The 27,940-nt window shown below is 45.9% G+C and overlaps 1 protein-coding gene across 2 annotated transcripts; it reads left to right on the forward strand.

Annotated features, from left to right (window-relative positions):
• Positions 1–27,940, forward strand: CDCP2 (CUB domain containing protein 2). 2 transcript variants are annotated; one of them, XM_043553010.1, is made up of 7 exons: positions 1–426; positions 759–910; positions 12,309–12,656; positions 13,463–13,804; positions 15,166–15,519; positions 25,625–25,803; positions 27,223–27,940. In XM_043553010.1, the coding sequence occupies exons 2-7, from the start codon at positions 835–837 to the stop codon at positions 27,538–27,540; spliced, it is 1,617 nt and encodes a 538-aa protein (XP_043408945.1). In that variant the 5' UTR covers positions 1–426; positions 759–834; the 3' UTR covers positions 27,541–27,940. The 2 variants fall into 2 exon arrangements, with proteins under 2 accessions (XP_043408945.1, XP_043408946.1); XM_043553011.1 differs by having other exon boundaries at positions 2–910; positions 13,463–13,774.

Below are 27,940 nucleotides of genomic sequence, written 5' to 3' on the forward strand. Positions count from 1 at the left end.
ATCCTGCCAGGTTTTCAGACTGCTGCTTTTTGCCACTCAAACCAAGATACAAGACTTAGCTGAGAAAACGGGCTGCCCTTTCTCATCTGTTTTTCACCAGCTAAATGCTGGTTAAACATCCTCCCCCTTCCAGGCCCTGCTGTGCAGCACAAAATCCTTCTGCTTATTTCACTGGCCATTTTGAATTGCAGTTACTACTAACTAACCAGCGCAAGCTTTTGGGCAGATAAGCAAGCACCTTTGTATCTGAAGATCCCTGGGTCTTTGATATGCGCATCGCATGACATCGCTGGGAACAGCAGTGAAATGTGGTTTTTGTTTAAAAATATGGACTAAAATATGTTCTCTGTTTCTCTTGCTTTTATCAACAGTTGGCTTTGTGCAGCGAGTGCCTGTGCTGCGGTATAAATCAACTTAATTCCTAAGGTACTTTTCTGTGTTAAGGCTGAAATTCCCATTTTGGTTCACTGTCTTGCATTGTGAACTAAATTATTTTCATAGCGCCAGAAGGGCACGTTGTCAGCACAGACTTACTGCAGTTATATACCATAGCCGAAACATTAATATCTCTTCTAAATATAGCGTATTGACAAGGTATCTGGTATAGTGTAAATCCTAGGGACATTTGATCCAGATCATTAAAACCAAGTGAAGGGAGCAAGGAATAGATCAGGTTACTAATTCAAACATGCAATGAATTATTAATTCCTCTATTAATACTACCGGCCTCCTACTTTTTATTTTTTATTTTTTTTCAGCTAGGCGGCTTTGAGCAGATCCTTGCTGTTTCATGACAGTAGATTTGTTTGCCTCGTAGCATAGCTGTGTCTGAGGATGCGGTGTATTCACTTCGGGTGTCTTGTGGCAATGACTTTCTTGTGTGTGGCAAACAGGATGCATGCTAAGAAAGGTAAGACTCTGTTCAGTTGTGCTCTATATCAAAGCACCAAGGGTTAACTTCCAGGGGCTCCATCATTTTGATGTCCAGCTGGGGTAGCTCTTACAGGACTCTCGCAGCAGGCACGCTCCTAGGTCCCCTGCTGTGTGTATGCATGAATGAACGATGCCCGTTTCATGGGCTTTTTGATAGTCTGTCTGGTTTATCAATATTTGATGTCGTTTTAGGACCTGATCCTGCCTGCCCTTATTCACACGAGCCATCCTTACACACACACAGTCTCATTGGCTGCAACAGAACTAGACATGTGAGGAAGCAGTTGCAGGCCAAGCCCTTACGCATTGTTATGCGTTATTATTATTACCGTATTTACTCATTTGTAAATGTCTCTGTTTATTTAGATTTTTAATGTATAGACAGTACAGTGTGTGCAGATGTGGCCTGGGGCAGGGCTGCTCCCTATTCTCCAGTAAGCAAGTGGTTAATCTTAGCCAAACTTCCTCCTCTTGCACATGTGCTCAGGGGATACCCTATCAAATGACTGCTTGGAAGACAGGCAGTGAATGGCAGGGCTCCCTGGACTCATAGGACTGAGTTGAGTGCCAGGCTGGGGGGCATTTGCAGTTGCTCTGGGTTTTTTGTTGTTGCTTATGTTAAGCTGATTAACCCTTATCCCTTGCTGGTGGCACCCTTGCCCTGTTTCCGCTGCGTTGTCCCAACTATTTACACAGTAGACTGTATGGGCCAGTTCTTCAGCTGGTGTCTCTATTGAAATTAATGGACCACGTACACCAGCTGAAGGCCTGGGTCTAAAGCAGTGTGGTAGTTCTGGATTTGCTTTTTAACTATAGATATGAAATATTTCAGTCGCATCACTAAAACCTGTGCCATTAACTTACTCATCAGCACTTGGACCTTCTTTGTAGGAGGGTGGTGAAGCACTGGAATGGGTTACCTAGGGAGGTGGTGGAATCTCCATCCTTAGAGGTTTTTAAGGCCCGGCTTGACAAAGTCTTGGCTGGGATGATTTAGTGGATGTTGGCCCTGCTCTGAGCAGGGGGTTGGTCTAGATGACCTCCTGAGGTCCCTTCCAACCCTGATATTCGATGATTCTATGTAGTGATGTGTCTGGCCTGCGGGAGGTTACCTTTTGCTCAACAGACACTGACACAGGATCAAATGCTTAAGAATGCTGCTTGGTTGAATTTGTGTTTCATTCTTTTAGTGTGTGAAAGACTGACGGGTGGCACTGTGGAAGTCTCTACATCAGTCTCCAGTTACTCTTCTGAAATATTTGTTTGCTTCTCTAAGTATTTATTTTTTTAAAAACCCACCATCACAACAAACTACTCTTCTTTTAAACTGGTTCAGAAGTAGGGAAAGTCCGGCAGAGGAAATTCCGGCTAAAAAGCACTGCCACATTAAGGATTTTGTAGAGTCAGATATTGACAGCTTGGTTTTGTCACTAAATTAACTAGAGAGACTTACACTCCCTCCCTTGGAGGAGTTCAGATGTTCATTAGAAAGACACAGAGGCAAGTCACACAATTTGGACCCAGATCAGAACTTCAGCAAAGTTAACAGCTGTTTTTAGTTCAGAGTTTTAGCTCTGGCTTGTCTGTAAAATGAAGGCAATGTGGACTTGATCCTGGACTAAGAACATGCATCTCTCAGATCAGGCTATGAAATCTGTCATGTTTTCACCGATAATCAGTGGAGGTCCTGTGGCACCAGCATCTCCCAGTGGAGCTAGGAAGCCAAAGGTGCACAAAACATGAGCAACCCAAAAGTTAAGCTACACCCTCTTGATCCTCCCAGGGTTTGATTTCAGTTCAGAGGATGGGCAGGAGTTCGGGGCTGTCCTGGTGTCTGAGTTAGTCAGGATAGATGTGGACTCTGGGAGCTACTCTTGCAAGATGCTGATCCCTTCAGTGCCCTGGAAGCCAGTGGGAGCTGAGGGTGCTCACTTTGTAGGATCTAGCCTAAGGCTGGGGTATTTCCTTGCTGGAAGAGAAATGAGTGGACACAGGTTCGGGGATGCTGCATTGCTGCTCCGTGCACACTGCACACAGAATTACAATGCACACATCGTCTTCGTGGTGGCCTCAGAGCGGGATGGGGCAAAAATAGTAGAAGCGGTAGTGCTCATGTGGGTGCAGCACCACATCCAGAATGTCGCTCCAACCAGCTCTGTATCGAGCCCCCAGGCACATGGCTGCTTCCCTTTGTGTTTTAACTCCTCCAGGAACACGTACCTAAGCTGTCAGTCAAAATTACTGCAACTCCAGCCAGCTGGGATATGTCGTTCAACCTCGCGGGGCTTGGAATTGCTAAATCTGGTGGCGCTGGGCCAGTGGGTTGTCCCCCTTTTCCCATTTATGTCTTAATTAGAATTATTATATTATATAATATTATATTATAAAATAACACTGAGACGTCCCAGCTGAGTTTGGGGCTCCATTGTGCTTGGTGCTGTATGTACACATCGTCAGAGACACTACCTGCCCCAAAGATCTTTCAGTCTAATCAGACGTGATACCAAGGCACAGAGAGTTGAGATGACACCTCTGAGGTCACACAGCAGGTCAGTGGCAGGGCCAGGGCTACAGCTCCGATCTCCTGACTCCCAGGCCGCTAGACCACACTGTCATCTGTTCTGCAACACAAAATAAGTCCACTTGAATTCAATGAACCTCCCTCTTAATCCAAAGGCCTCGCACGGTGCTGGCTGTTTATGAGCCAGTGTCACTTACTGCGCTCACTTAAGTACCTTGAAGCACTGAGCTATTAATTCATCAGTAATTGTCTCTGAAGTAACCTTTACCCCCCCTGCAGGCTCCCCGCTTAGCTATTTATTTCAATAACATTATTAGTTTAATACCTTCCCCTCATTACTTTATCGCCTATCCCTAGTAATTACCATGTCAATTTGCTATCTGACCATCCTTCCCATGCGCAGGTGCCCAAACACACAAATGTACATTAACCGTTTGTCTTTGACTGCTCATCACAATGCACATTTATGCCGAGATCCTCCATGCTTAGCAGGTCACAGCACTGCCAAGCATAATGAAAAGCAATGTGACTGATTTGCAATAGACTTTGCCCAGACTGAGAGCATATTGACTTGTTTGGGAATCTACACATGTACCTCAGAGGGACAAAAGGTCTTTCTTTGCTCCCAAATGTGGTATACAGGGCCGGATTTAGGAGCAGGTGACCCAGGCGACTGCCTGGGGTGCTGGGCTTGTGGGGGGGCGCTGGGCTTGGGGTGCTGTTTTTGTTGTTAGCAATAAAAGGGAAAATAAAATGTTTGAAGTAAAATGTTTCAGGTATTCCTTATGTGGATTCATTTTTCACTAACCTTCTAGAATGTTCTGGACCTTTGTAGAATCTCATGGAACCTTCCAGACTTTCTGAGAACTACATTTTCCTCGAACCTCCTAGAATGTTGTCAGCCATTCCCTCATGGGTGTATAAGGGGTGGGGCATTGCCAATGAGTCAGTGAGATATAAGAACGAAGTGAGAGCACAGTTGCGCTATTGTGAACCTTGTTTTATTGTGTAATTGTGAAAGTGTACTTGTGTTTTAAGACTTGAAGCGTGTAAGTAGCGACTAATAAAGGACATATTTAATGAGATGCCAGAGATAACTACCAAATCCCTTTCCATGCAACAATTTAAAAGAAATACTGTTACTTCTTTTGCCATGCTTAACACGTAATGTTTGATGACTTTCTAAGACTGCGGAACATAGACTTTTGCTCTCCCTAACACTATCTGTTTTCTCCTGAAGAAAATAAAAGATGTCCCTGAAGAAGCCTTCAGGAACTCAGTATAGAAAGCAAAATGCGCAATTGCAATCTAGTTTGCAGCAAGGGACAAATTTGATGGGAAAATATCTGAAACCGAACAACATAGGCTAGGCTTTAGGCAGTAGCAATCGTCTCAGTCCAGAAGAAATTGAGGAGTGAAGTGTAAGTGATGGAAGCCCTATTGCTAAGGAATTAGCAGATTTTCCTGAAGATAAGAAATGGAAATGTGAGGAAAGTGATGGAGAATCGTCCAGTTTTCTTGGCGATGTAAAGAAGGGTGATGATAAAGAAGAATGTGGCTCACATGAAAAGGAGAGTGATGACAAAGAAAAATCTGTTTTACATGAAAAGAGAGAAACTATATAGAAGAATCAGCCTCGCATGATGACAGAAACAGCAGTGAGAAAAATTGCACACCACAAATCGATACATCAGATCCTGCTTTATGACCAGCGATCCTAAACTCTGCTGATATTGATCATACAGTTTTGAACGAGCTGAGCAAAATCGAGGATATGACATTTCCAGTAAATAAGCAGAAGTGACACTTCTCAGAGTCACACTGTGAAAGAATGCTCAAGAATGGTGAGAAACTGAATCAGCTTTGGCTATTTTACTCAAAATCAGCTGACAAAGTGTTCTGTTTTTGTTGCAAAATATTTTACAAGAATGCCAAATTGTTGCGTGCGCTTTCTGTGTACAATTACTGGCATAGCTTAACTGATGCTCACAAGCAACATGAAAAGTCACGCAGCCATTTTACGGCCTACTCCAGATGGATGGAGGATGAGTTGAGGCTCAAGCTAAATAAATGCATAGATGCAGAAAAGCAGAGCATTGTTAATGTAGAAACCAAGCATTGTAGGAACGTGCTCAAGTGTCTGATCTCAATTACCCTCTTCCTTGCAAAGAATAATTTGGCTTTCTGGGCCTCATTGGACAAGTTGTTCACTGAACATAACAGTAATTTCCTCAGTTTTGTTGAGCTCCTTGGGAAATACAATGATTTCATGCGTGAGCACCTACGTCAAGTAGTTTGTAAAGAAGCTATGGACCATTACTGCAGCAAAACAATTCAAAATGAATTGATTTACCTTTTGGCAAGGAAGGTGCTTGATAACATATTGTTGCAGCTCGGCAAAGCAAAGTATGACGCCATAATAATGGACTCCACTCCCGACATTAGTCACAGTGAAAAGGTGTCATTTACAGTAAGATTTGTTGATGATGAGGATGGCTGTATCCTAGTAAAGGGACACTTTATCTGTTTCCGTCCTGTGGACGACTCTCCTGGAAAAGGCCAAACAGAACTGTTTATGAACATTTGGAATGAGAATAAAATTAAGCTTCAGAACTGCGGCGGCCAAGGCTATGACAGTGGTGTGAACATGAAGGAAGAAACAGTGGTGTTCAGGCAGGGATCCGTGAACTGAATCCAAGAGCTTTCTTCACGCCTTCTGGCTGCCATTCATTCAACCTGGTTGTGTGAGATGCAGCGTCGTCTTCTTTAGATTCAGTATCTCTCTTCAGAGTACTGCAAAGAATATGCATCCTGTTTTCAGCATGAACTATCAGGGGGAAGATCCTCATGGACAATATTACAAATCTGACAGTGAAGCCACTAAGTGACACTTCTGGGGAGAGGCACATTGACAACATAAGGTCAGTGAGGTACCGAGTGACTAAGGTTTATGACGGCCTGATGGATCTGGTGCAGTCTGCATACTACGGATGTCATACAGATGATATGATGAGATAACATGATTTTGGCAATTAATTGATCTTTAACTATTCATGGTAAATAGGCCCAATGGCCTGTGATGGAATTTAGATGGGATGGGTGTCTGGCTCGTGAATCTTGCCCACAGGCTCAGGATTCAGCTGATTGCCATATTTGGGGTCAGGAAGGAATTTTCCTCCAGGGCAGATTGGAAGAGGCCCTGGGGGTTTTTTGCCTTCCTCTGCAGCATGGGGCACAGGTCACTTGCTGAAGGATTCTCTGCACCTTGAAGTCTTTAAACCATGGTTTGAGGACTTCAATAGCTCAGACATAGGTGAGAGATTTATTGCAGGAGTGGGTGGGTGAGATTCAGTGGCCTGCATTGTGCAGGAGGTCAGACTAGATGATCATAATGGTCCCTTCTGACCTTCATATCTATGAGTCTATGAGTCTAAGTAAAGCCAAGACCATAATCTGACACGAGGCACAAAGCCTGGCATACCAGATCACTGATTTCAAATCTCTGGTCTCAGTTGTGATTTGGCACCATATCCTGTTCCAAGTAAATGTTGTAAGCAAGGCATTACAAACTCAGTCGATGGACATCATGACTGCTACTGTTTTGATGAGAAACTGCCTTGATTTCGTTGTGGCCTACAGAGACAATGGATTTGAAGATGCCATCACTGCTGCCAGAGAAATGGCGGAAAACTTAGGAGTTGAGCCTGTCTTCAAGCAAACTCGTATTCATCAGAATAAGAGACAGTTTGGTTATGAGGGCAGAGATGAGATGATGGGAAGCTTGGAAGAAAAATTCAAGAGGGAGTATTTTTGCTCTCTTGTTCACACTCCTCGAGTGTCCATTGAAGAAAGGTTTGGACAAATGAAGCACCACGAAAAGCCCTAACCTTAGTAAGCTGTTGGCAGACAGAAGAACACTCTTGAACAATTGTACTGACCTTCACATGATACTTGGGGAATGTTCGGACGTCAATGATAAAGACCTCTGTGTCAAATTAGACAACATCTGTCACATTTTGCAACACAGGAAGCACTCTCCACTCCAAGTTCTCCAATTCATTTATGACGCAGAGCTGAAGGACACTTTTCCTAATGTGTGGATAGCTTTGAGGACTCTGCTCATGCTGCTGGTCACAGTCGTGAGTCGTGAGTGCAGCTTTTCAAAGCTCAGGCTCATTAAAATGTATCTTCAATGGACGATGACCGATGAGAGACTGACATCACTTGCTATTTTGTCACTTGAAAATGCCATTGACCAGTCTTTGAATCTCTCTGACGCTGTGCTTCAGTTCACGAGGACAAAGGCAAGAAAAGCAAACTTTTGAACTAAAGGACAAGGGTTAACAGTCTAAGGCTGTCACCTACTGTAACACTATTTAATACTAGTCCACCCAATGTTAGTGCACAGTTCAATTTCTTGATGTTAGTACATTTCAGTTATTCTTAAAATTAAAAAAGTTTCTGTAAGCTTAAAGGAAACAGTTTTTTTTATTTGCTTATATATGGCATGAATAAATACAGATTTACAGATCCTAGCATGCAAATTTATCGTCTTATATGACAGAGATAACTCATTCATGTAAATCATGCATCAAAGTCATGAAATGGGCTACAAATGCAATAAAAAATAAGGTATTCAAAAGTTTAACAAATTAAGGGGGCATTTTGTCTAGGGCTGGCCCTGGTGGTATATGCTTAGCACAACTGCACATTCATTCACTCTCTGATTCTGGTGAGTTGTAGGTGTTTGCCAGCTTCTTCACACTCCCTTTATTTTATAGTAACTACATTGCAGTATAAAAGAGCGAACAATGGACACTACACCGCTTAGACTGGGCAAAGCTGGAGGTTTTCTACACAAAATGCCGATGTCGTATATTGGGCATAAAGTGGAATGACTTAATCTGTAATGCAGATGTTTATGGTCATGCCGGTCTACAGACTACTGGGGTCATTGTTCACAGACAACGCCTTACGCTTTTCGCAAGAATGCCACAAGAGGTTCCAGCGAACACCGTTCCCTGGGTGGCTTGTAACATCCGGGATAAAATTCCACCAACCAAGCGTGGCCCAGAGGCAGACCCCCTATTAAACGGGTTCGTCAAGTCTGTTACGTTGTTGGACTCTTGGGCCATCAAGCCCTTGTGGCCGCACAGGAATGGACCAAATGGTGAACCATCACTATGGCCAACTGTTCAGCTGTGCGTTGAAGAAGAAGAAGACGTGGTATAAAGTTTTCATTTGAAAATCAATCGCTAAATCCATAACTCACTGGTAAATGAATCAAGCCTTTCACTCCTGTTTCTCTGAGCTTAGATTTTCATATACCAGCTTTAAATATTTCTCCCTCCCCCCCACATATTAGCACTGGAAAGATGAAAGTTAATAGAATGCTGACAAGACTGACAGTTCTGAGTACTCACCTACTTTGACAGTGGTTTTGTTTTACAGTTCATGCTTTCAGGGGCCAGGTGTTTGTATGCTGTGACATACTCAGGATACAATCTAGACTAGTAAGTAACTGGGTCACCCCTGCCTGCTAACCTGGGGTGCCCTTTACACCGTTTTGCTGTTGTTGCCTCCACTTTCGGACTGCTCACTTTAGCTTATAAATCTCTCCCTGCTATGTCTGTGTGCACTGCAGCCCGCCAGCCTGAATTAAATAGCAGGGTGACCCCAGCACATTCCCACTTCCAGATTTCCCCCCAGAAATGTATGTACTGTACTGCCCAGCCCTCTCCCGGACTATACAAACTCATATAAAGTCCTGCATTTTAGTAAGATAAATGATATGCACAAATCCTGTAATGCCAGATGGATTTGCCCAAACACTTCAATTCAAACACACCCGCTTAGATAGAACAAGTGTGCTAACTAGATTTAAGTGAATACAAGTAATGAGGCATGAAAGTCAGAAATGGTTACAAGAATGGTTACAACAAACATAAAGAGCAAACACAACTAATGCCTAACTTAATGAACTATGATAAATTCAAAGCACAGTTTTTCTCACCACACGTTCTCAACAGTCTTACTGGCTGAACTTCTTAGGCCAGGACAACTTTCTGTGTAATGGCTGCTTCCTTTGTTTCTTCTGGTGCAGTGAATTGGTGGACAGAGAGAGAGAGAGAGAGAAAGAGAGGGAGAAGGAGAAGGGGGCGAGGTCCCTCGGTGTGTTTGTCCCCCTTTGTATAGTGTCAGTCTCTCCCTTGGAAAGCACTTCCAACTGAGATTCAGGATACAAAAAGTCTGTTTGGATGAGAACTTATTGCTGTTTGTTTGGTTTTTTTTTTGTTTTTTGCTAAGATATAGATTTTTCGCCCATACCTCCTTTCCTACTAAAGAATGGCCATTTATCATGTACTGACCTATTGCCCTCATTTACGCCTGGCTGAGGTGTGAGCTTGCCCTTTGTCTCTGAGGGACTGGTTTGGCCATCCCCAGACCTGAAACATGTTTAGTAGAATCGTATAACTTTACACACAATGTTGCTACACATGTTTTATCAGGACAATAATGCCCAGCAAATTCTGAATTTTCAAATGACACCTCATGAGGCATACTTTGTACAAAGATTGTTACAATAGTGTGCAAGGGGTGAATTCAGGGGTATATTTTCTCACAGATGCCTTTTCCAAACAAGCTCCTCTGTGGACTTTTCCTCAATAAAATATTCTTCCACTGATTAAAAGACAACGTTTGGAAGTAAATGGATGGTCCAGTCCCCTTCTGGGGAAAATACAGGCCCCAGCTAGCTCTCCATATGCTCAATGGTAGCCAGGAACATTGTGTGGTTGCTGTTGTGTATTGGGGGTGGCAGGATACTCTACTGTGGTTCTTGATGTTTTATGACTCCTGATGTTCCAAGAAGATACTTTGCTTCATGCACAGTAGCATCTCTGATCCGCCTGAGAGGTCTGCATAGAGGAGATGGAGGGAATGGCCACCCAGCACAGCATCCTTCTGAATGGGGTGCTGGAGGTGTCAGATCTGCCTTTTAGATTCAGTTAGTATTTTTGTCATCTCCCAGACAGTCAGTGGGTTCTGGAGTGCGAAGGCAGCTTTCCAAGCAGGGTACAACTGAGGCCAGTGTCTCCACTGGTTTCAGATTCACTGTGTTAGAGAGCTTATTCCTTCACTCTCCGACTTCCCTGGTCCTTCTCGCATGAACAGAGAGCAACAATACCCGAAGTCCGAAGGTGCAAACAATTCGATGTTTATTGGGGTGAACTTCCAGCAAGCTTAAATACAAGTTCCTTTTTCCTTATTTTCGAATCCCAACTTACTTCCTGTTTGCCCCTAATTTATATAGTAATATTCTTAGCTATACCTTAACCAATCATTCTACTGAAATTTAACTAACCAATCCTAACATATTGTAACATGATTAGCTAACCAATTATATCCCACCACCTTAATTAGTTTACACCCAGCAAAATTAATTATACAGCAGACAGAAACAATCAGAGAACCAGACAGAGACCATGCCAATAAACAATAGCAAAGTTGGAACTATAATGACAAAACAATACAGAAGTGAGGATTTCACAACTACATCTATAAAGACATAAGAGTTTCCCAGCTGTGTCTACTGATAAGTGAGTTCTTACCAGACAGAAAACTATCAACCTCAATTTCCTTTTACATCTTCTAGGCACTTCCCTTTCTCCGGAGGTGATAGGCACTATCAGGACAGGATTGTATTCCTAACAGCCCAATAGCACCTTCTTTCAATGTGACTACTTTGGAATGTGAGGATGTGACCGGTCGCTTCCCAGCTTATGGCTGCCTCTGTCGCTTAGCCAAAGGCCTTAGCCTAAGAACAGGGCCTCAGACTGTCACAGTAAGAGAAGGCCCTTACACTGGCAGACAGTGATTTTGATTCTTTCTTTTATACCTCTAACTAGCCAAGTGATAAGAATACACCTAAATTCTTAAAGTACAGGCCTTTACAGACAGGCCTGAATATCTATATCCTAACACACTGTGCTTTTTTTCCAGGAAGAAAAAGGTCAGAAAGGACCACACGGAACTTGTTTCCTGGAGGAAGATTTCAAACAGGCAGCATGAATTATAATGGGAAAGCTCTCCTGTGTAGCTGTGTGTATTCATCTATTGCAGGGATCAGCACCTTTGGCACGCGGCCCGTCAGGGAAATGCACTGGCAGGCCGGGACGGTTTGTTTACCTGCAGCGTCCACAGGTTCGGCCGATCACAGCTCCCACTGGCCATTCCAAGCCAATGGGGGCTGCGGGAAGGGCGGGCAGCACATCCCTCGGCCCACGCCGCATCCTGCAGCCCCCATTGGCCTGGAATGGCGAACCTCTGCCAGTGGGAGCTGTGATTGGCCGAACCTGTGGAAGCTGCAGGTAAACAAACTGTCCTGGCCCGCCAGTGGATTTCCGTGATGGGCCGCGTGCCAAAGTTTGCCGATCCCTGATCTATAGATATAATATAAACAACTCAATGACCTGAGAAGGGCCAGTATCCTGAGATTAGAGGGGCAAAGGATTGGGAAGTGAGTGAGCAAACTATCCCTGAATGAAAATAGATTAATAAATCACTATTAATTAGTGTTCCTGTAAATGACTTTGGCACAACAGCATCACCACCACGGTGAGTTCCATCTTAAAATCGCACTTCTGGGCTCCTGCCCTCTTTTGCCCGAAGTACTTCGCAGATGTACAGAAAATCACTTTGTGCACCACTGAAGTGCAGACACTTTTAAGAGCAAGCAGCTCCAATGAGCAATTATTGTAACTGGTTTGCAAATCATCGGCTTCGGAGATTTACCAAGCAGATAAATATTCTGTGATTTGTTTGTTTTTTTTAAGCAAAGTTTTGTTTACTCTAGGTGTCAAATGTGGCGGAGTCCTCTCCGCACCATATGGCAACTTCTCCAGCCCTAATTTCCCTGGACTCTACCCCTATGACACCGAGTGCACTTGGCTCATAGTGGTCACAGAAGGATCCTCGGCCCTGTTGACCTTTGACCACTTTGACCTGGAATATCAGAACAGCTGTGACTACGACTACCTCAAAATCTACAACGGCTTCTCCGAGGATGAGGGGAATCTCCTGGGAAAGTTCTGTGGCAAGAGCTCCCCTCCACCGTTTACTTCTTCCTGGCATGTCATGTCCATCATCTTTCACTCGGATAAGCATGTGGCCAGTCAAGGCTTTTCTGCAACTTACCGGAAAGGTTGGAACAGGTTTTATGTGGTGTTTCCTCAAAAGGTTAATGCATGAAATGCTTGGGTGAAAAACTTCTAGGTTTGCTGCGTAGCAGTGGACAAAGAGACTGTTACACAAGCACCTTTGAAACAAACAGTGTCCCACAAAATAGAGTTAAAGGATTATACAGAGTGAACTAATTAGGGATGTGATGAATACCCGGCTCAGTTTTGATGCGAATCTGGTCTGTTTGAGGGTGTTTGAATAAACTCTGCTAAAAATCTCTCCCCCCTCCCCCCAAATTACAGGTCTCACATAGTGTCAGGCTTAAAGTGTAGCTCAGGTCTGAAAAGTGAGTCTGCAAAATCCTGGGGTTCCAGGTTTATTTGCTTAACTGTGTTGTTAGACCTGGGCAATGAACAGCAGGGATGCACAGGTATAACAGAGAAGGATTCAGCCCTGCAATGAGACCGTAGTGCTGAATGAGCATCATGTGATGTACCATTTTGACTAGTAAAAAACAGGACAGGAGAGTAAAAAACACTTTCCCTACAATGCCCCCTGAAGGAGGAATCTCCCAGGCCAAGTACATTAGTCCATCATCAGTCTCCAGATGGAATGAAACTTGAGTTGCTCTGCTCATTTGGTGGGAAACCTCTTTTCCTTATGGAGTTGGAGACAACATACAGCCTTCTACACCCCAAAGCTGTTTCTTTGCCTCCTTTGTTCCTCTTTCTGGGGTTGGGACATGTGTGTGGATGTTCTCCATCTCCTTTGTGGGCTATGGGACTTCCCTCTGCTTCACGTGTGTAACCTGTCTGTGTTTGTTTCCAGATGTTTGTGGGGGAGTGCTCACGGGCCTTTCCGGCGTGATAACAAGCCCCGATTACCCCGAGAATTACCCCAATAATGCTGAATGCCGCTGGATCATCCGGGCAGTGCCCAACTCCATCATCAAGCTGGTTTTTGCTGACTTTCAGATGGAAAACAACGAAGGATGCAATTTTGACTATGTGGCCGTCTATGATGGGCCCACGATGGGGAACATGCATCTCAGCCACTACTGTGGGAATATGAAACCCCCTGATATCGTCTCTTCCACGCACGAGCTCCTGGTGGTGTTCAAGTCAGACTTCAACATAGGAGGTAGAGGCTTCAAGGCTTATTTTTTCTCAGGTATGGAGGCAACTGCTTGTCCAGCGTAAGTTACCGGATATATGGAAGCCCTCTGGGCCCTCTCCTTCTCAACCACTGTCCCAGGGTGTTGCTCTCACAAAGGAGGTATAGATTTACTGTTCCTCCACCAATGGCAGGATCTTTTGGATGCAGACTGGCAAGTGAAATGGTTTGATGTCATGCTTGTGAATTTTAAGCCTTAGTATCTGAGGGGCTCCCAGAGGGTGGAAGAGGCCCTTCGAGCGTCTGGGTCATATTCATTTAAATAAAAAGTACATTTAAGAGCGTTCTGACTTTAACTCTAGAGAGACAGAATGGTTCACTGGGCAGGTGACTGAACTGGGACTCAGGAGAAAAGAGTTTTATCCTCACCTCTGCCCCAGCTCGCCGGGTGATCTTGAGCAAGTCATTCCTATCTAGGTCCTTCTGCAGCCCCAATTACTATAGCATTGAAGCCTCCCCAAAATGTTTATGGGGCACCCTTGTAGAGAAATGGTATCAGCCTTATTTTACACATGGGGAACTGAGACACAAAGAGATCAGGGGACTTACCCAGAGTCACACAGGAAGCCTGTACCAGAGCTGGGAAGTGAACCTACAGCTCCTGTGTCCTAGGTCAGGGTCAAGACCACCCACCCTCAGTTAGGGCCATAGCCTGCTTCCTTGAAGTCAATGGCAAAGCTCCCAGTGACCTCGGCAAGGTAGCACTGTCAGGAATCAGGGCCTGCAGCAGCAGAGCCAATCTCCAGGGCACCGAACGAGCACAGCTGGCCTGTAGCAGGCTGACAAATAGGCCACACAGCATGATTGGTGGGAAGAGTCAGCAGACTGGCTCTGAAGGCCAGCTGCAGCAGCCGGACAGTGGCTGCGCAAAGCGTTTGCCCATGGCTATGACAGTCCCTTTGTCTGCCTAGTCCCAGCCTCGCCTCACTCCAGTTAACCCAGGCCTGACCCTGACTCCTGCTCTGAGCTGTAACCATGACCCCTGTCTATGGCCTGGTCATGTGACATGTTAAGCTTTTAACTCCTGTTTCCCTGTCTGTAGATTTCCCTTTTCCCTTCTTCGCCAAAGCACACTAACGTCCTCAGTTGAAAAGCCCTGCATGGGTGCGTGTTGTTTTCACTATTCTTGAACTCCTTTGCATTGTGTGGAGTCTGGCCACAATTGTGCAGCTAATGACCCCCCTAACTCTTTGAACGTTTGGGGCAGATTTATACAGTATGTAGCTGTGAAACCTTTATGTGGAAAAGATAATTGTTGAGATATATTTTAGCAATAAAATCAAGGGAACCCCCCAGCAGCTGCTCCCTCCACCAGAGGTTTCGGTTTGGTTGGTAATGCCTTTTCTTTTTCTAACCAGGCGAATGCCAGGAAGTATACACAGCCATCAAAGGAAATTTCTCCAGTCCTCAGTATCCCAACTTTTACCCCAACAATATCAAATGTCATTGGACCATCCAGCTTCCCCCAGGATACCGAATCAAAGTCTTCTTCCTGGACTTGGCTCTGGAGGGGCGGAACAGTCTAACAGATGGCTGTGATTACGACCATCTGGCAGTGTTTGATGGAGGCACTGAGAAAGCTTTCCTCCTGGGGAAGTGGTGTGGGAGAGAGATGCTGTCTCCCATAACATCCACTCGAAACAAACTGCTGTTGGTCCTCCACACAGACAGGAACACGGCCAACAGGGGGTTCTCAGTAGCATATATTGGAGGTAAGGCATGACTCAGTGCATTGATCTGGTTCTCCCTCGCTCCCTGCTGATAGTTGTAGGGCAAGGCTTCAGAGAATTATAAGTATGGGGACAGTCAGTAAAAATTGTTCCAAAAGTACATGCACAAAAATTTGAGCAAATTTGTGCACCAAACTTTTGCATGCATGCTGTTACTATAATTTCACATGCAAATTGGGCAAGTGTGCAAAAGGCTAGCCAGTGGGGAATTATAACTGGCTCTTTGCATGTGCGATTACCCAGCTGTACCTCTGCAACCACCGTAATTGCACATACCAGTTGGGTGACCAGATGTCCCAATTTTATTGGGACAGTCCCAATTTTTGGGTCTTTTTCTTATATAGGCTCCTATTACCCGCCACCCCGGTCCTGATTTTTCACATTTGCAGTCCAGTCACCCTACATATCAGTTGGACACTCCGTTGTTCAAATGCCTAGTCATAAAAAAGTGCATGACATATTTTTGTATCAGCATTTCACACATGCAATCAGGTCTGCAAAGACACTTTTAAAAAGAAGTAGTCCCTGGGTTATATACTAACCCAACCACCTAGATCTGGGATGGAAGGGTTCTGAGACACTGAACAAACGGAACACTAGGCCATGTTTATGCCTGGTGACTCAGCCTGTGGAGTGACACCAGGCAGGAGTTTGGCTGATAGGGTCGTGCATAGGAGACTGGCCAAACCATGACTGGGGAACTGAGTACCTGTGTTCCCAAACCTTGTCTTGCTAAGATAGCTACAAACTTACATAAGCTATTGTTCGAATACTTCACGCAATGGCATCTGGGCATCCTCCAGTAAACTCCTGCCTTTCATTCATAACAACCACCCTTCCACTGATTGGCAAGTACTTAAAAGCCTGGTTTAACAGGCAAGCCTTATAACATGGCCAAACTTGGCTCCAGTCACCTATGAAGAGGAGCAAGATCCTCAGGTTAGGAGGAGAGAGGAGAGGAGAGAAAAGGCAAACGCGATCCTAGGCTGTATTAGGCTAGGCACTTCCAGTAAAGAGAGAAAAATGTTTAATGCCCCTGTACAAGCCACTGGTAAGACCTAATTTGGAACATTGTGCACAATTCTGGTCACGCTGTTCTAGAGGAATGGATTCAAACTGGAACAGGTGCAGAGATTTGCTACTAGGATGATCAGGAGAAGGGAGGGCCTATCTTATGAGAGGAGACTGGAAGAGCTTGGCTTGTTTAGTCTAGCAACGAGAAGGCTGAGAGGGAATATGATTGCTCTCTGAGTCTGAATCCGTTTGGCAGGCAAATACCAGGGAGGGTGAAGAGCTATTTAAGTTAAAGGACAATGTTTGCACAAGACCAATGGGTATAAACTGGCCATGAACAAACTCAGGCTGGAAACTAGACGAAGGTTTCTCACCATCAGAGGGGTGAGGTTCTGGAGCAGCTTCCCAATAGGAGTTGTGGGGGCAAACAATTAGTTTTAAGAAAGAGCTGGACAAATTTAAGAGTGCAATTGTATGATGGGGTTGCTTGGGATGTGTGGGTGGGGCAGGGGCAGCCCTGGGGCTCACTTCTGGTCTATGTCTATGTTCCTGAAAGCTCATGCTTCAGAGTTTCAGCTGGCCACCAGGAGGGGGCAGGAAGGGATTTTGTGCACGCCCCCTCCTCCATGTATTCTGGGAGGTTGTGTGGTGATGATGGTGGTTTGTTTTTGTATTTATATCGCCTTCCTCTGAAGCATCAGGGTTGGCCACAGTGGGAGAAGGGACGTTGAGTGGGATGCGTCGGGCCAGGGCTCTGAGGTGGCTCCGAGCATTCTCATTGTCAGGTGCTGGGCTGGCTGGTTCTTGCTCACGTGCTCAGGCTGTAGCTGATGGCCACACTCCACATATTTTGCCTTCCCTGCAGCGTGTGGATCACTTGCCAGGATTATTTGGGTATCTCTCACTCAGTCATTTCCCTGCCACTGCAGGGGCCTTGGGCACTGGTGCACTTTGGTCCCCTCCTATTCTCTGCCTGTGGCACATACTGGTCTAGTCTCCTGTGGGCTGTAATACGTGGGTCTCATTTTGGTTGTTGGGTTTAGTGTGTGAGTGTTGCTGGCCAGTGATATATAGGAGATCAGACTAGATGATCTGGTTGCTCCTTCTGGTCTTAGACTCTGAGACTCCCCTGAGGAGCCGATTATCCCACATCTACCTTCTATGGGGTTTCTTATGCACCTGCCTCAGAAGCATCTGGTGCTGGATGCTGTTGCAAACAGGTTACTGGACTAGATGAGCCATGAGTCTGATCCAGGCTGGCAATCCCGATGTCCCACAGAATATGTTCTTGCCTGTCCTGGAAAGCTCATGCCTCAACCTGCCAGCAAGAGAAGTTTTCTGGCCTCTGTCATGTGGGAGGGCAGATGAGATGATCATATGGCCTTAAAATCTGTGAACCTGAAGTGTCCTAGTGGGGACCTATTTAAACTCTCTCTCCTGTTCTTTGATTATTATTTATATCCCCCATGTCTCCCACATCTGGGGACTAATCTCCTGCCCTCAAGACAGGATGGAGGTTTGGCTGGAATTGGCAGAGGCCCTTACGCCTTACCTTCAATGGCTGACATTAGCACAAGCAGTGAGCCCACTTTTGGGGGGAGGGGGTCCATAGCAGACTGGCAAGAGGCTCAGCAAGAGACTCATTCTCACAGGGAATACTCCCTTGGAAATAAAAATGTCCTGTGGACTCTGTTTTCAGTGAGAGCTTCCTGGGCGTTCTATCTGTAAAGCCACATAAGTATCCTGGGGTTTGTGAGGTACCAGCAAGGGCTGTGTCTTTGGAAACGACCCAAGCCACACTCTGTCATCCTGGAGGTTCCAGGATATGGAGATAGTTGGCAGGAGGAGCTGCCCAGATGCTTTCTTGCTGTGTAATGCTCCTCATATAGTTGTCAACCTTTGTGCCTCCTCAAAAGGGGGTGAATTGATGGCATTCATTGTATTTCAAGATAATTGTGTTGGAGCTGACCTGTGTGTCAGGGATGATTCATGACCTATTTTTGCTCAAGATGATCCTCTCTGAGTATTCAGAAGGCTTTTAGCCAAGGAGCTGCTTGTGCGTGTTTGCGGATGGGACTAGCATAGCCTCTACTGTGCTTTCTTTTTTCCTCCCCTTACAGTCACAGTGCCGGGTAACCTCTTGGGTTGGGTAATAGAATGAGAAGGGGGATTATAGCTGAGCCCTTGCTGTTGCTGTAGTTTAAGGTGGAATCAGTGTGGTGATTACAAACCTCATGTACTTAACGTTTTATAACTCAGCCACCAAAGTTCAAACTGGCGAAACATCGGAATGTCTTATGCACAGAGACACAATCGCCCCAAATTACACTGGTGGTGTGCTCTGGGTGCAGGATTCTTCTGGGTTCTGCAGTATAAAAGACAGTAGCTAGCTGGTTTCAGCCACAGTGACTCCAGAAAGTCTTCCGTTTTGCCTAATTTTGTGTTTGGCAAGGGATTAATCTGCTTCATGCCGCTGGCATTTTCAGAAAACTCAGTGGAGCAAAGGGGAGGGAGGAAGGTCTGCTGATGAAAGGATAGGACTGAGGAATTGGAAGGAGGTAGCTCTAGTCTTTGCTCTGCCACCAACTTCCTGTGTGAGCTGAGGTAACTCACTTAACCACCCAGTGCCTCAGCTTCCCTATCTGTAAACCAGTGATAATGTCTCCCTTCCCTACAGGGGTGTTATGATGCTTAATTCATTAATATTTGTGAAGTGGTTTGAAATCATTGGGTGTACTAGAGAAGTGCAAAGTGTTCTATATTAATTTTTGAGTAGTGTCTGCTCCTGGCATAAGGAGTCTGTAACTTACCAATGGATTTTTAATTTGGGCATATTTTCCATTAGAAGCTAGTGATAATTATATGAAGAGGCCAAGTTAGGCCCAATACCTCTAACTAAGAAGCGGCAGTACATATGGTCAGCAACAGATCCTCTTAGCAGCCCATAAACATATAGTTTTATGATTTCAAATAGATCACACCAAGTCTGTTTAATAAGTACGTTTTAAAAATGAGTGTGTGAACCCTCACCATGCTGCTGTGAGGGAGGTTCATGAGCATTCTCTATTTTGTAAATGGGGAAATTGAGGGGGAGAAGCTAAGCGACTTGCCCAAGTCTGCTGGAAGGACCAGTGTCACTGTGGAGTTCACACAGGGGCTGCTGACTCTCAGCTCTGTGCTCAGAGCACTAGGTTGTGCTGCCTCTCACACGAGCTTGAGAAAGTGCACTAAATACCACAGCCAAAGGATCCCTTTTAGGTCACACTAAAGTTGTCATTCTGACCGGCAAACCTAGGCCATTCAAAGTGCAGGTCGTACTCCAGGACATAGTACGGTCTGTGCCCATGTGTATAATTCCCATTGGTGTCAATCATGCACGCCTGTTAAGGGCATGACATGGCCCTTATTTAGCTATGTCTACACTACGAACCTTACAGCGGCACAGCTGTACCGCTGCAGCTGCGCCGCTGTAAATTCTCCTGTCTAGCTGCTCTAGGCCAGTGGGAGAGAGCTCTCCTGCCGGTATAATCAAACCACCCCCAACAAGCCGCAGTAGCTATGTCAGCGAGAGAGTGCCTCCCGCCAGCACAGCGCTTTCCACACCGGCGCTTTTGTTGGTGAAACTTTTGTCGGTCGGGGTATGGGTTGTTGTTTTTTTTCATACCCTGACCAACAAGTTGCACCGACAAAAGTACTAGTGTAGACGTAGCCTCACAGAGTCGAGATATTGCCGAGGTCTTTCTGCCTTCAGATCCATCCTGGGTCACTCTGATTTTGTCACAATTCACATGATGAGTGAGCTGCTGCATTTAGCCTTCTGGGCCCAGATCCACATTGGCGTTTAGGCTCTTAACATCCAGTGATTTCAGTGGACGGTAGGAGCCTAACTGCCTATGTCGATCTGGTTCCTAATGTCTGTTCTGAATCTGAGGCCTAGTCTACGCTACAGAGTTCGGCTGGCGCAAGGCGCTTATGTCGATCTAACTATAGAAGCAACTACACTAAAATTTCACTCCTGCAGACGTAACTGCCCGTTACACTGAAGGCTTATACACATTACCACTTATGTCCGTATAACTTACATCGCTCAAGTAGGGTTGCCAGTTTTGGTAAGATGTATTCCTGGAGATTTCATCACATGACATAATCTTTAATTAAAGATTACTCTTTAATTCCTGGAGATTCCAGACCAATCCTGGAGGGTTGGCAACCCTAGATGTGAATAAGCCATCCCCCTGAGTGACGTAAGTGACACCGACCTCAGCGCCGGTGTGGACAGCACTATGTTGGCAGGAGAGCTTCTCCCACCAGTGTAGCTACTGCTTCTCGCGGAGGTGGTTTTATTATGCCGACGGGAGAACTCTCTCCCATCATCTTAGAACATCTTCACCAGACGGTTTACAGTGGCACGGCTGCAGCACTGTAGCATTTCTAGTGTAGTCAAGCCCTCACTTAACTCCACCTCCACGAGAGGCATCGAGTCAACGTCGATGTAGGTTGGTTGGTGCAGTGCCAGTGCACGCACTGCGTTGTTTACATCGATTGATACTGGCTGTCAGAAGCCATCCCGCAGTGCCCCACACTGACCGTACAATCGATATAAGCGCTCCTGGTGAGGAAGCACACCGCCAACAGGAGAAGCAAAGTGTAGCCGCGTACAAGCGATGTCATTATTGGGAAGGCTGTCTGCCAACATCAATGAGGATGCCTTAATTGTGTAGCGTGGCCATGCCATGATTCTGCCTCCCGCCTCATAATCACTGTGGTTTATTGTTTGATTTCCAGTAGCATCGAGAAGCTGTCATGGAGAGCAGGGCCGCATTGTGCTAGGCACTGTATATACACATATATACAGACAGAGTGTAAGCTTTTCAGGGCAGGAACTAAGTAGACAAGACAGACAAAGGTGGAGGAGGAGATGGAGGAAACCGGTGCAGAGGTCAAGTGCCTCCCCCAAGGTGATACAGCAAGTCAGTGGCAGAGCAGGGAGCCAAGTCTCCTGAATCCCGCTAGACCCATATCGCATAAATCCACATGATGAATGTTAAATTTTGAAAGGAAAAAGTAGAATGTAAAACCACTATTTTCCTCAGCAAATTATCTCTGCATGTTACTTTCCTACACCTGCCAGTGATCTGTGTACACACATCTGCTTGCAGTTAACAGTCTGTGTGGTACAAACCTACCATAAACAGCCACTGCATAGGAGCATGACCATTTTCATGATGGAACCTGGGATTACTTCATACTGCACAGAATGAGCCTCTTGCGTGAAGTTTCCCTTGCACTGACTCTTTCTTTGGAGTAGAGATTCAAATGGTAGAGTGTTCTGCTCTGGTTCTAGAGAGGAAGGGTGGCCTGGTGGGTAAGGTACTAGATGGGGCTGTTGGCGAACAGGGTTCAATTCCTCCCGCTGCTGTGGGTGCCCTGTGTGATCTGGCGTCCCTTGCTTATTTGTATTACAAGGAGCAGGAGCTGTCTCTTACCGTGTGTATGTACAGCAGTTAGTACAGCTGGGGCCCAGTCTGATTTGGGATCTCTTGGCACTAATGGACAATGCATAACAAACACCGTAGAGGCTTGAAACTGCTCTCATTCGTCTGGTCTGCACTCGCAGGGTTAGATCCCACTAGAACTGCCACGAATGGCACTCCCTCACTGGCAGTGGAACAGTAGGAGAATGTAAAGAAAAGGCCCCAGTGGAAGTCCTGACACTAAACTGGGAGGAGAGGTAGATACGCTGGAGGGTAGGGATAGGCTACAGAGGGACCTAGACAAATTAGAGGATTGGGCCAAAAGAAATCTGATGAGGTTCAACAAGGACAAGTGCAGAGTCCTGCACTTAGGACAGAAGAATCCCATGCACTGCTACAGACTAGGGACCGAATGGCTCGGCAGCAGTTCTGCAGAAAAGGACCTAGGGATTACAGTGGACGAGAAGCTGGATATGAGTCAACAGTGTTGCCAAGAAAGCCAATGGCATTTTGGGATGTATATGTAGGGGCATTGCCAGGAGGTCGAGGGACGTGATCGTTCCCCTTTATTTGACATTGGTGAGGACTCATCTGGAGTACTGTGTCCAGTTTTGGCCCCCACACTACAAGAAGGATGTGGAAAAATTGGAAAACGTTCAGCGGAGGGCAACCAAAATGATTAGGGGACTGGAACACATGACTTATGAGGAGAGGCTGAGGGAACTGGGATTGTTTAGTCTGCGGAAGAGAAGAATGAGGGGGGATTTGATAGCTGCTTTCAACTTCCTGAAAGGGGGTTCCAAAGAGGATGGATCTAGACTGTTCTCAGTGGTAGCAGATGGCAGAACAAGGAGTAATGGTCTCAAGTTGCAGTGGGGGAGGTTTAGGTTGGATATTAGGAAAAACTTTTTCACTAGGAAGGTGGTGAAACACTGGAATGCGTTACCTAGGGAGGTGGTGGAATCTCCTTCCTTAGAAGTTTTTAAGGTCAGGCTTGACAAAGCCCTGGCTGGGATGATTTAGTTGGGGATTGGTCCTGCTTTGAGCAGGGGGTTGGACTAGATACCTCCTGAGGTCCCTTCCAAACCTGATATTCTATGATTCATGGTGTGCTCAGTGCGGTAATGGGCAAAGTATATAAAATGACATAGAGAGAGAGGGCTGTATCAGGCTCTTGTAATTAGCGTAAATATTTTTCTGTCTAGCTGGACCCATGAAAGGATGTGAGTTGGGCTGTCCATGTGATTTATGGTCATTTTAAAGGAAGCCTTCAACCCGAGAGCGAGGATCCATTTTCTCCTCCCCTTGATTTAATGCACTCTAGTTATTTGGTAAATCTTCTAATGGTTCTATAATGTACTAAGTGTAGTAAAGTGACACAATTTTTTCCCTATTGATTTTGTTGCATCTTATTAGTTTCATAAGAGTCTGATTCTAACAGAGTTCGTTAGAATAATTCAATAATTCATATTGTTAGTGTTTGGGCTAAGCCTCGGTGGGAGGTACCTTTAAATATAAGGGCTTTTTTGTTCTTATTTCCCTTTCCCCTTGGTGTATATACGTGTTTTCTCCATGCAGAAAGGCCAGCTGCTATATAGGCAGACACAGATGCAACACTTTCTGTAGAACTGTAGATGCGGGGCCTGATTCTCCATTGCCCTGCTCCTCAGGTAGGCAGTTACACTAGTGAAAAGTAAAGTGGGGTCAATGACTGCACAAGGTGTATGGCCATGAAGAACCAGGCCCCCTAGCATTTTACATCATCAGAGTTCAGCGTCGCCTTGATTCGTCTTCTCAACACACCTGCCAGGTAGGTATTGTTACCCCATTTCCTAGAGCGGGGGACACGGAGGAGTAGAGCCCGGGGACACCGATGTACTCAAGGCCGTTCCAATATTAGGATGCGGAAGATCCGAGCTCCCAGTCCTGTGCTTCATGCTGTTCAGCCACGTGGTGCTTCATACCCGTGCCTGACTCACTGAGGGATTCCAGTCCTGATGTTCAGCCACGTGGTGCTTCATACCCGTGCCTGACTCACTGAGGGATTCCAGTCCTGATGTTCAGCCACGTGGTGCTTCATACCCGTGCCTGACTCACTGAGGGATTCCAGTCCTGAAAAGCTGCTGCCTTGCTGGTGCTGGGTGTAACGTTTCCCACAGCCGCAAGATAGACCAACAGGGTTGATAACAGAAACCGTGAGACTCCCATGTTTTGAGAACTACCTCCACATACCACGTGCACAGACTGTCTACGCTACAGCAGTTACGGCCTGGCAGCTGTGCCACGGCAGTGTAGACGCTTCCTACGCTGATGGAAGGGGGTTTTCCATCAATGCAGTTGATCCATCTCTCCAAGAGGTGGTAGCTATGTCGATGGAATAATTCTTCTGGCGACCTACCTGTGTCTACAGCCGGGGTTTAGGTTGATCTAACTATGTCACACGGGGCATGAAATTTTGCATGATGTAGCAAGGTGGCCGTATGTTTTAGGTGTAGACCAGGCCTGAGGTGGATCCACACTGGGACCAGAGTATTTCACAGAGAGCGGGGAGGAAGGCAGACCAGTCAAACTGTTACATAGACATGCCTGAGGAGAGGGTTCCCTCACCAGTGCAGAAAACAGAGTGCTCAGCTGGTGACAAGAAGACAATCCTACACTGCTCTAGGCCTGGGGCAGGAGTTACGCATCGTTAGAGGGCACATTAGACACTACCATGGCCCTGCATTGGGGTGGCACTGAGCCGCATTGCCCCATGAGGACCACAGGAAGGCAGAATGCTGTGCACATGCTCTCAGACCTCTTTGTGGGATGCAGCCTTTAGCTGACCAGTTTGATTGGCATCCTTCCCACCCCACTGCTCCCCCAGGGCAGGGGCTGGCAGAACCAAGCCCAAAGTATTAACCATGTGGTGTGCAGACACAATTGGTAAAGCCAAGCATGCCAATAATGGGTTACAAACTGGTCTGAAACGTGCGGCTTCAGCAGGATCTTGGATAACTAGATCCCAGGATGGTCAAGTCTTTCTAGATTGTCAGAAGTGCTCTGAATCACATCCCGAAGCAAAGGGATCCAATATACATCCTGTGGTGTTCCCAATGGATGCTGATGCAGAATCTTGCTAACCCCAAGTGTTCAAAAATCATGAGTCAGGCCCCCAGAAATCCTGAGATTGGGTTTAAAATTCATTAGACTTTTAAAAATGATAAATGTAGGGTTCTTTTTCTTTGTCTTCTCCTTTCTGAGCCTTTAGGTTACACTCAGATCATGCACTTTCAAGCTCTTCTCCACTACCGTGAGGACTAGAAACTTTACTGCGGTTTTTTTTTTCAGATGAAAGCTAAAATTCTCACATAATCACCTGACTCCAGCAGCTGGGGCTTTAAGAAAAACATTAGATATCAGAAGACTCACAATAAAACTGCAAGCATTGTCAACATTGGTCACTTGCTTGTTGATGCCACTAGTAGTCTTCTTTGTATGACATGATGACAATAGCTACAGTGCTAGTCTCAGCTATGGGAACTGCCTTGTACTGTGAAATCCCCACTTGGCGCAGTCTTGTGAGTTTTAGACAAGCTTCTTTCTCCCCCCCGCAACAGTTGTTCCCGTGAACGTCAGCTGCACGCGAACAGATTTCCAGATCCAGATTCCTGTGCAGTCTCTTGCCCAGCTGGAGAGAAATAAGATTTATTTAGGGACCCCAGCCTGTCCTGCCCAAGTGGTTGGCCTGAACTTTAAAATACACACCAGGTTCGACACCTGTGGTACTGAGTCCCAGGTAAGTGATCAGTACAATAAGGAGTGAATCCTATTTACCTAAAACAAATACAGTAAGATGATAAAAAATCTGCATCCAATGATGCACATGCATGCATGCATAGTAAGAGACAGTCCGTCTCCTGAAGAGCTTACAATCCAAATATACAAGATTAAGGATATGTCTACACTGCAGAGGGGAAAAAAATCCCACAGCACCAAGTTTCAGAGCCAGGGTCAGCTAATTCAGGCTCAAAGGGCCAGGTTATGGGGCTAAAAATAGCAGTGAAGAATTTGGACTTGGGCTGGAGCTACTTGCAGGGTTTCAAAGCCCCAGCACCAGCCTGAGCTTGAACATCTACACTGCAATTTTATAGCCCCACAGCCTGAGCCTGGGCTTGTTGTGGGTCTTTTATCACAGTGTAGACGTACCGAAAGGGTCTGCGAGAAAGGAACTATTAGCCCCATCTGTATAATGGGGTAATGAAGCACAGAGAGATGAAGTGACTTGCTCGAGGTCAGAATTTTGTACAGTTGAATTCGGATATGTTCTGTTGGGTCACTGTAAGCTGCTCCCCACGTGAACACAGGCCTGAGGCAGAGGGCACTGTGTACCCAGCTTTTAGTTACTCAGATAAAACTATGCACATGCTTTTGGCAGCTCTGATTAAATTTCCCCCTGCCTGGCAGGAGCAAGCCCCACCATTGCTGCATCCAAAGCACTCTGTGCACTGGACACACCTCTGGTCTCTCACACTCTGGCCCATGGTAAACTAGCCCCAGTTCATAAAAGGGGAAACTGAGGCACAGGAAGGCCCACCTCTTTCGAGATGGTCACTGATTCTGGGTGACTTACTTTGGATATCCAACATGAGGCTCCTTGGGTCTTATTCAGAGATGCTGAGGTCCTGTCGCTCCCCTTGATTTCAGCTGGAGTTTGGGATTCTCAGGACCTAGGTGCTGGACAAAAAACTGAGGAACCCAAAAATCAGTGGCCATTTTTGGAAAAACTTGGCCCAAGTCACTTCCCTAGGCCCACACAGCAAGTCAGTGCCAGAGCCAGGAACAGAATCTACAAGTCCCAACTCCCAGACCTTTATGGTGAGCGTTGGCCTGACATGGTTGAGTGGCTGAGCACTTGCAACTCTCATTAACGCCCCTGTGAAATAAGGCTCCCTATTTCTAGGGAATTTGATCAACCTGGTTTCTGCCCCATGGCCTAGCCTCATACACTGTCTTATTCTTAATGCGCGTTCTCAGTGCAAGTTTTCAGGCTGCTGGCAATGAAATGCCATGAATACCCTGTAACTCTCCTTTCCCTGGGAAGAGCCTAACTCCAGCCATGCCCTGAAACTTGTTACTCTGGAGGTTTAGTTTTTATTAATTTGAAAGGCTGACAAGTAAAAACAAACCTTTGTCCTTTAAAACCTTTGTCTTGTAGAAAAGAAACCACACATCTGTGATTGTCAGTATCCTGTATATCGACTTCTCGGCTGGGAACCAGGAGGACATTCATGAGTATGAAGTGCAGTGCGAGCCTAAGAGGAAAGAAGCCTCAGTAAACCTTATCTCGAGCTCTGACCCCTACCGGCTGAACCAGTACGCGGAGAACCTGGTGGAGTCCCACGGGCAGGATGCAGAAGCAGTGGAGGCCGATGAGAGCAAGAGCCAGGACACCAGTGACATTGTCTTCATTAGCATCTGTATTCTTGCCGGTATCCTCATGGTGATTGCTGTGGTTGGACTCGTGCTGCTATAGGATGCTGCCTTTGGACCAATTCCTCCTTGCCTGCCCTCCCTCCCCGTCACAGACACACATACACAGCCAGTGTCCTTTCAGCCTAGATCCTGGGCTTAGAGTTTCAATGCAGCTGCTAAAATGGAAGCTCAGCTTCCATGTCCTGAAACAGAGGTTGGGTTGAACCTCCATGTGCTTTCTGCTCTCTGGAGAAATCAGTGCACTAGGGAAACAGCTCCTCTTCTCAGCTGTACTTTTTTTCTTTCAATCTGTCAATTGGGTTTAGGAATCTGATTCTTGGGTTTCATGACTCTTCCTACAACTGTTTCCAGTGGTGGGGCTACCGTAAGGGCTGTAATATTTTTTGCCTCTGGCTAGAAATATCACTATAAATAAATTTTGGCTGAATTTTAAAATACAA

The sequence above is a fragment of the Chelonia mydas genome, chromosome 8 (assembly GCF_015237465.2).
Source record: "Chelonia mydas isolate rCheMyd1 chromosome 8, rCheMyd1.pri.v2, whole genome shotgun sequence".
In the NCBI taxonomy this organism is placed as follows: Eukaryota; Metazoa; Chordata; order Testudines; family Cheloniidae; genus Chelonia; species Chelonia mydas.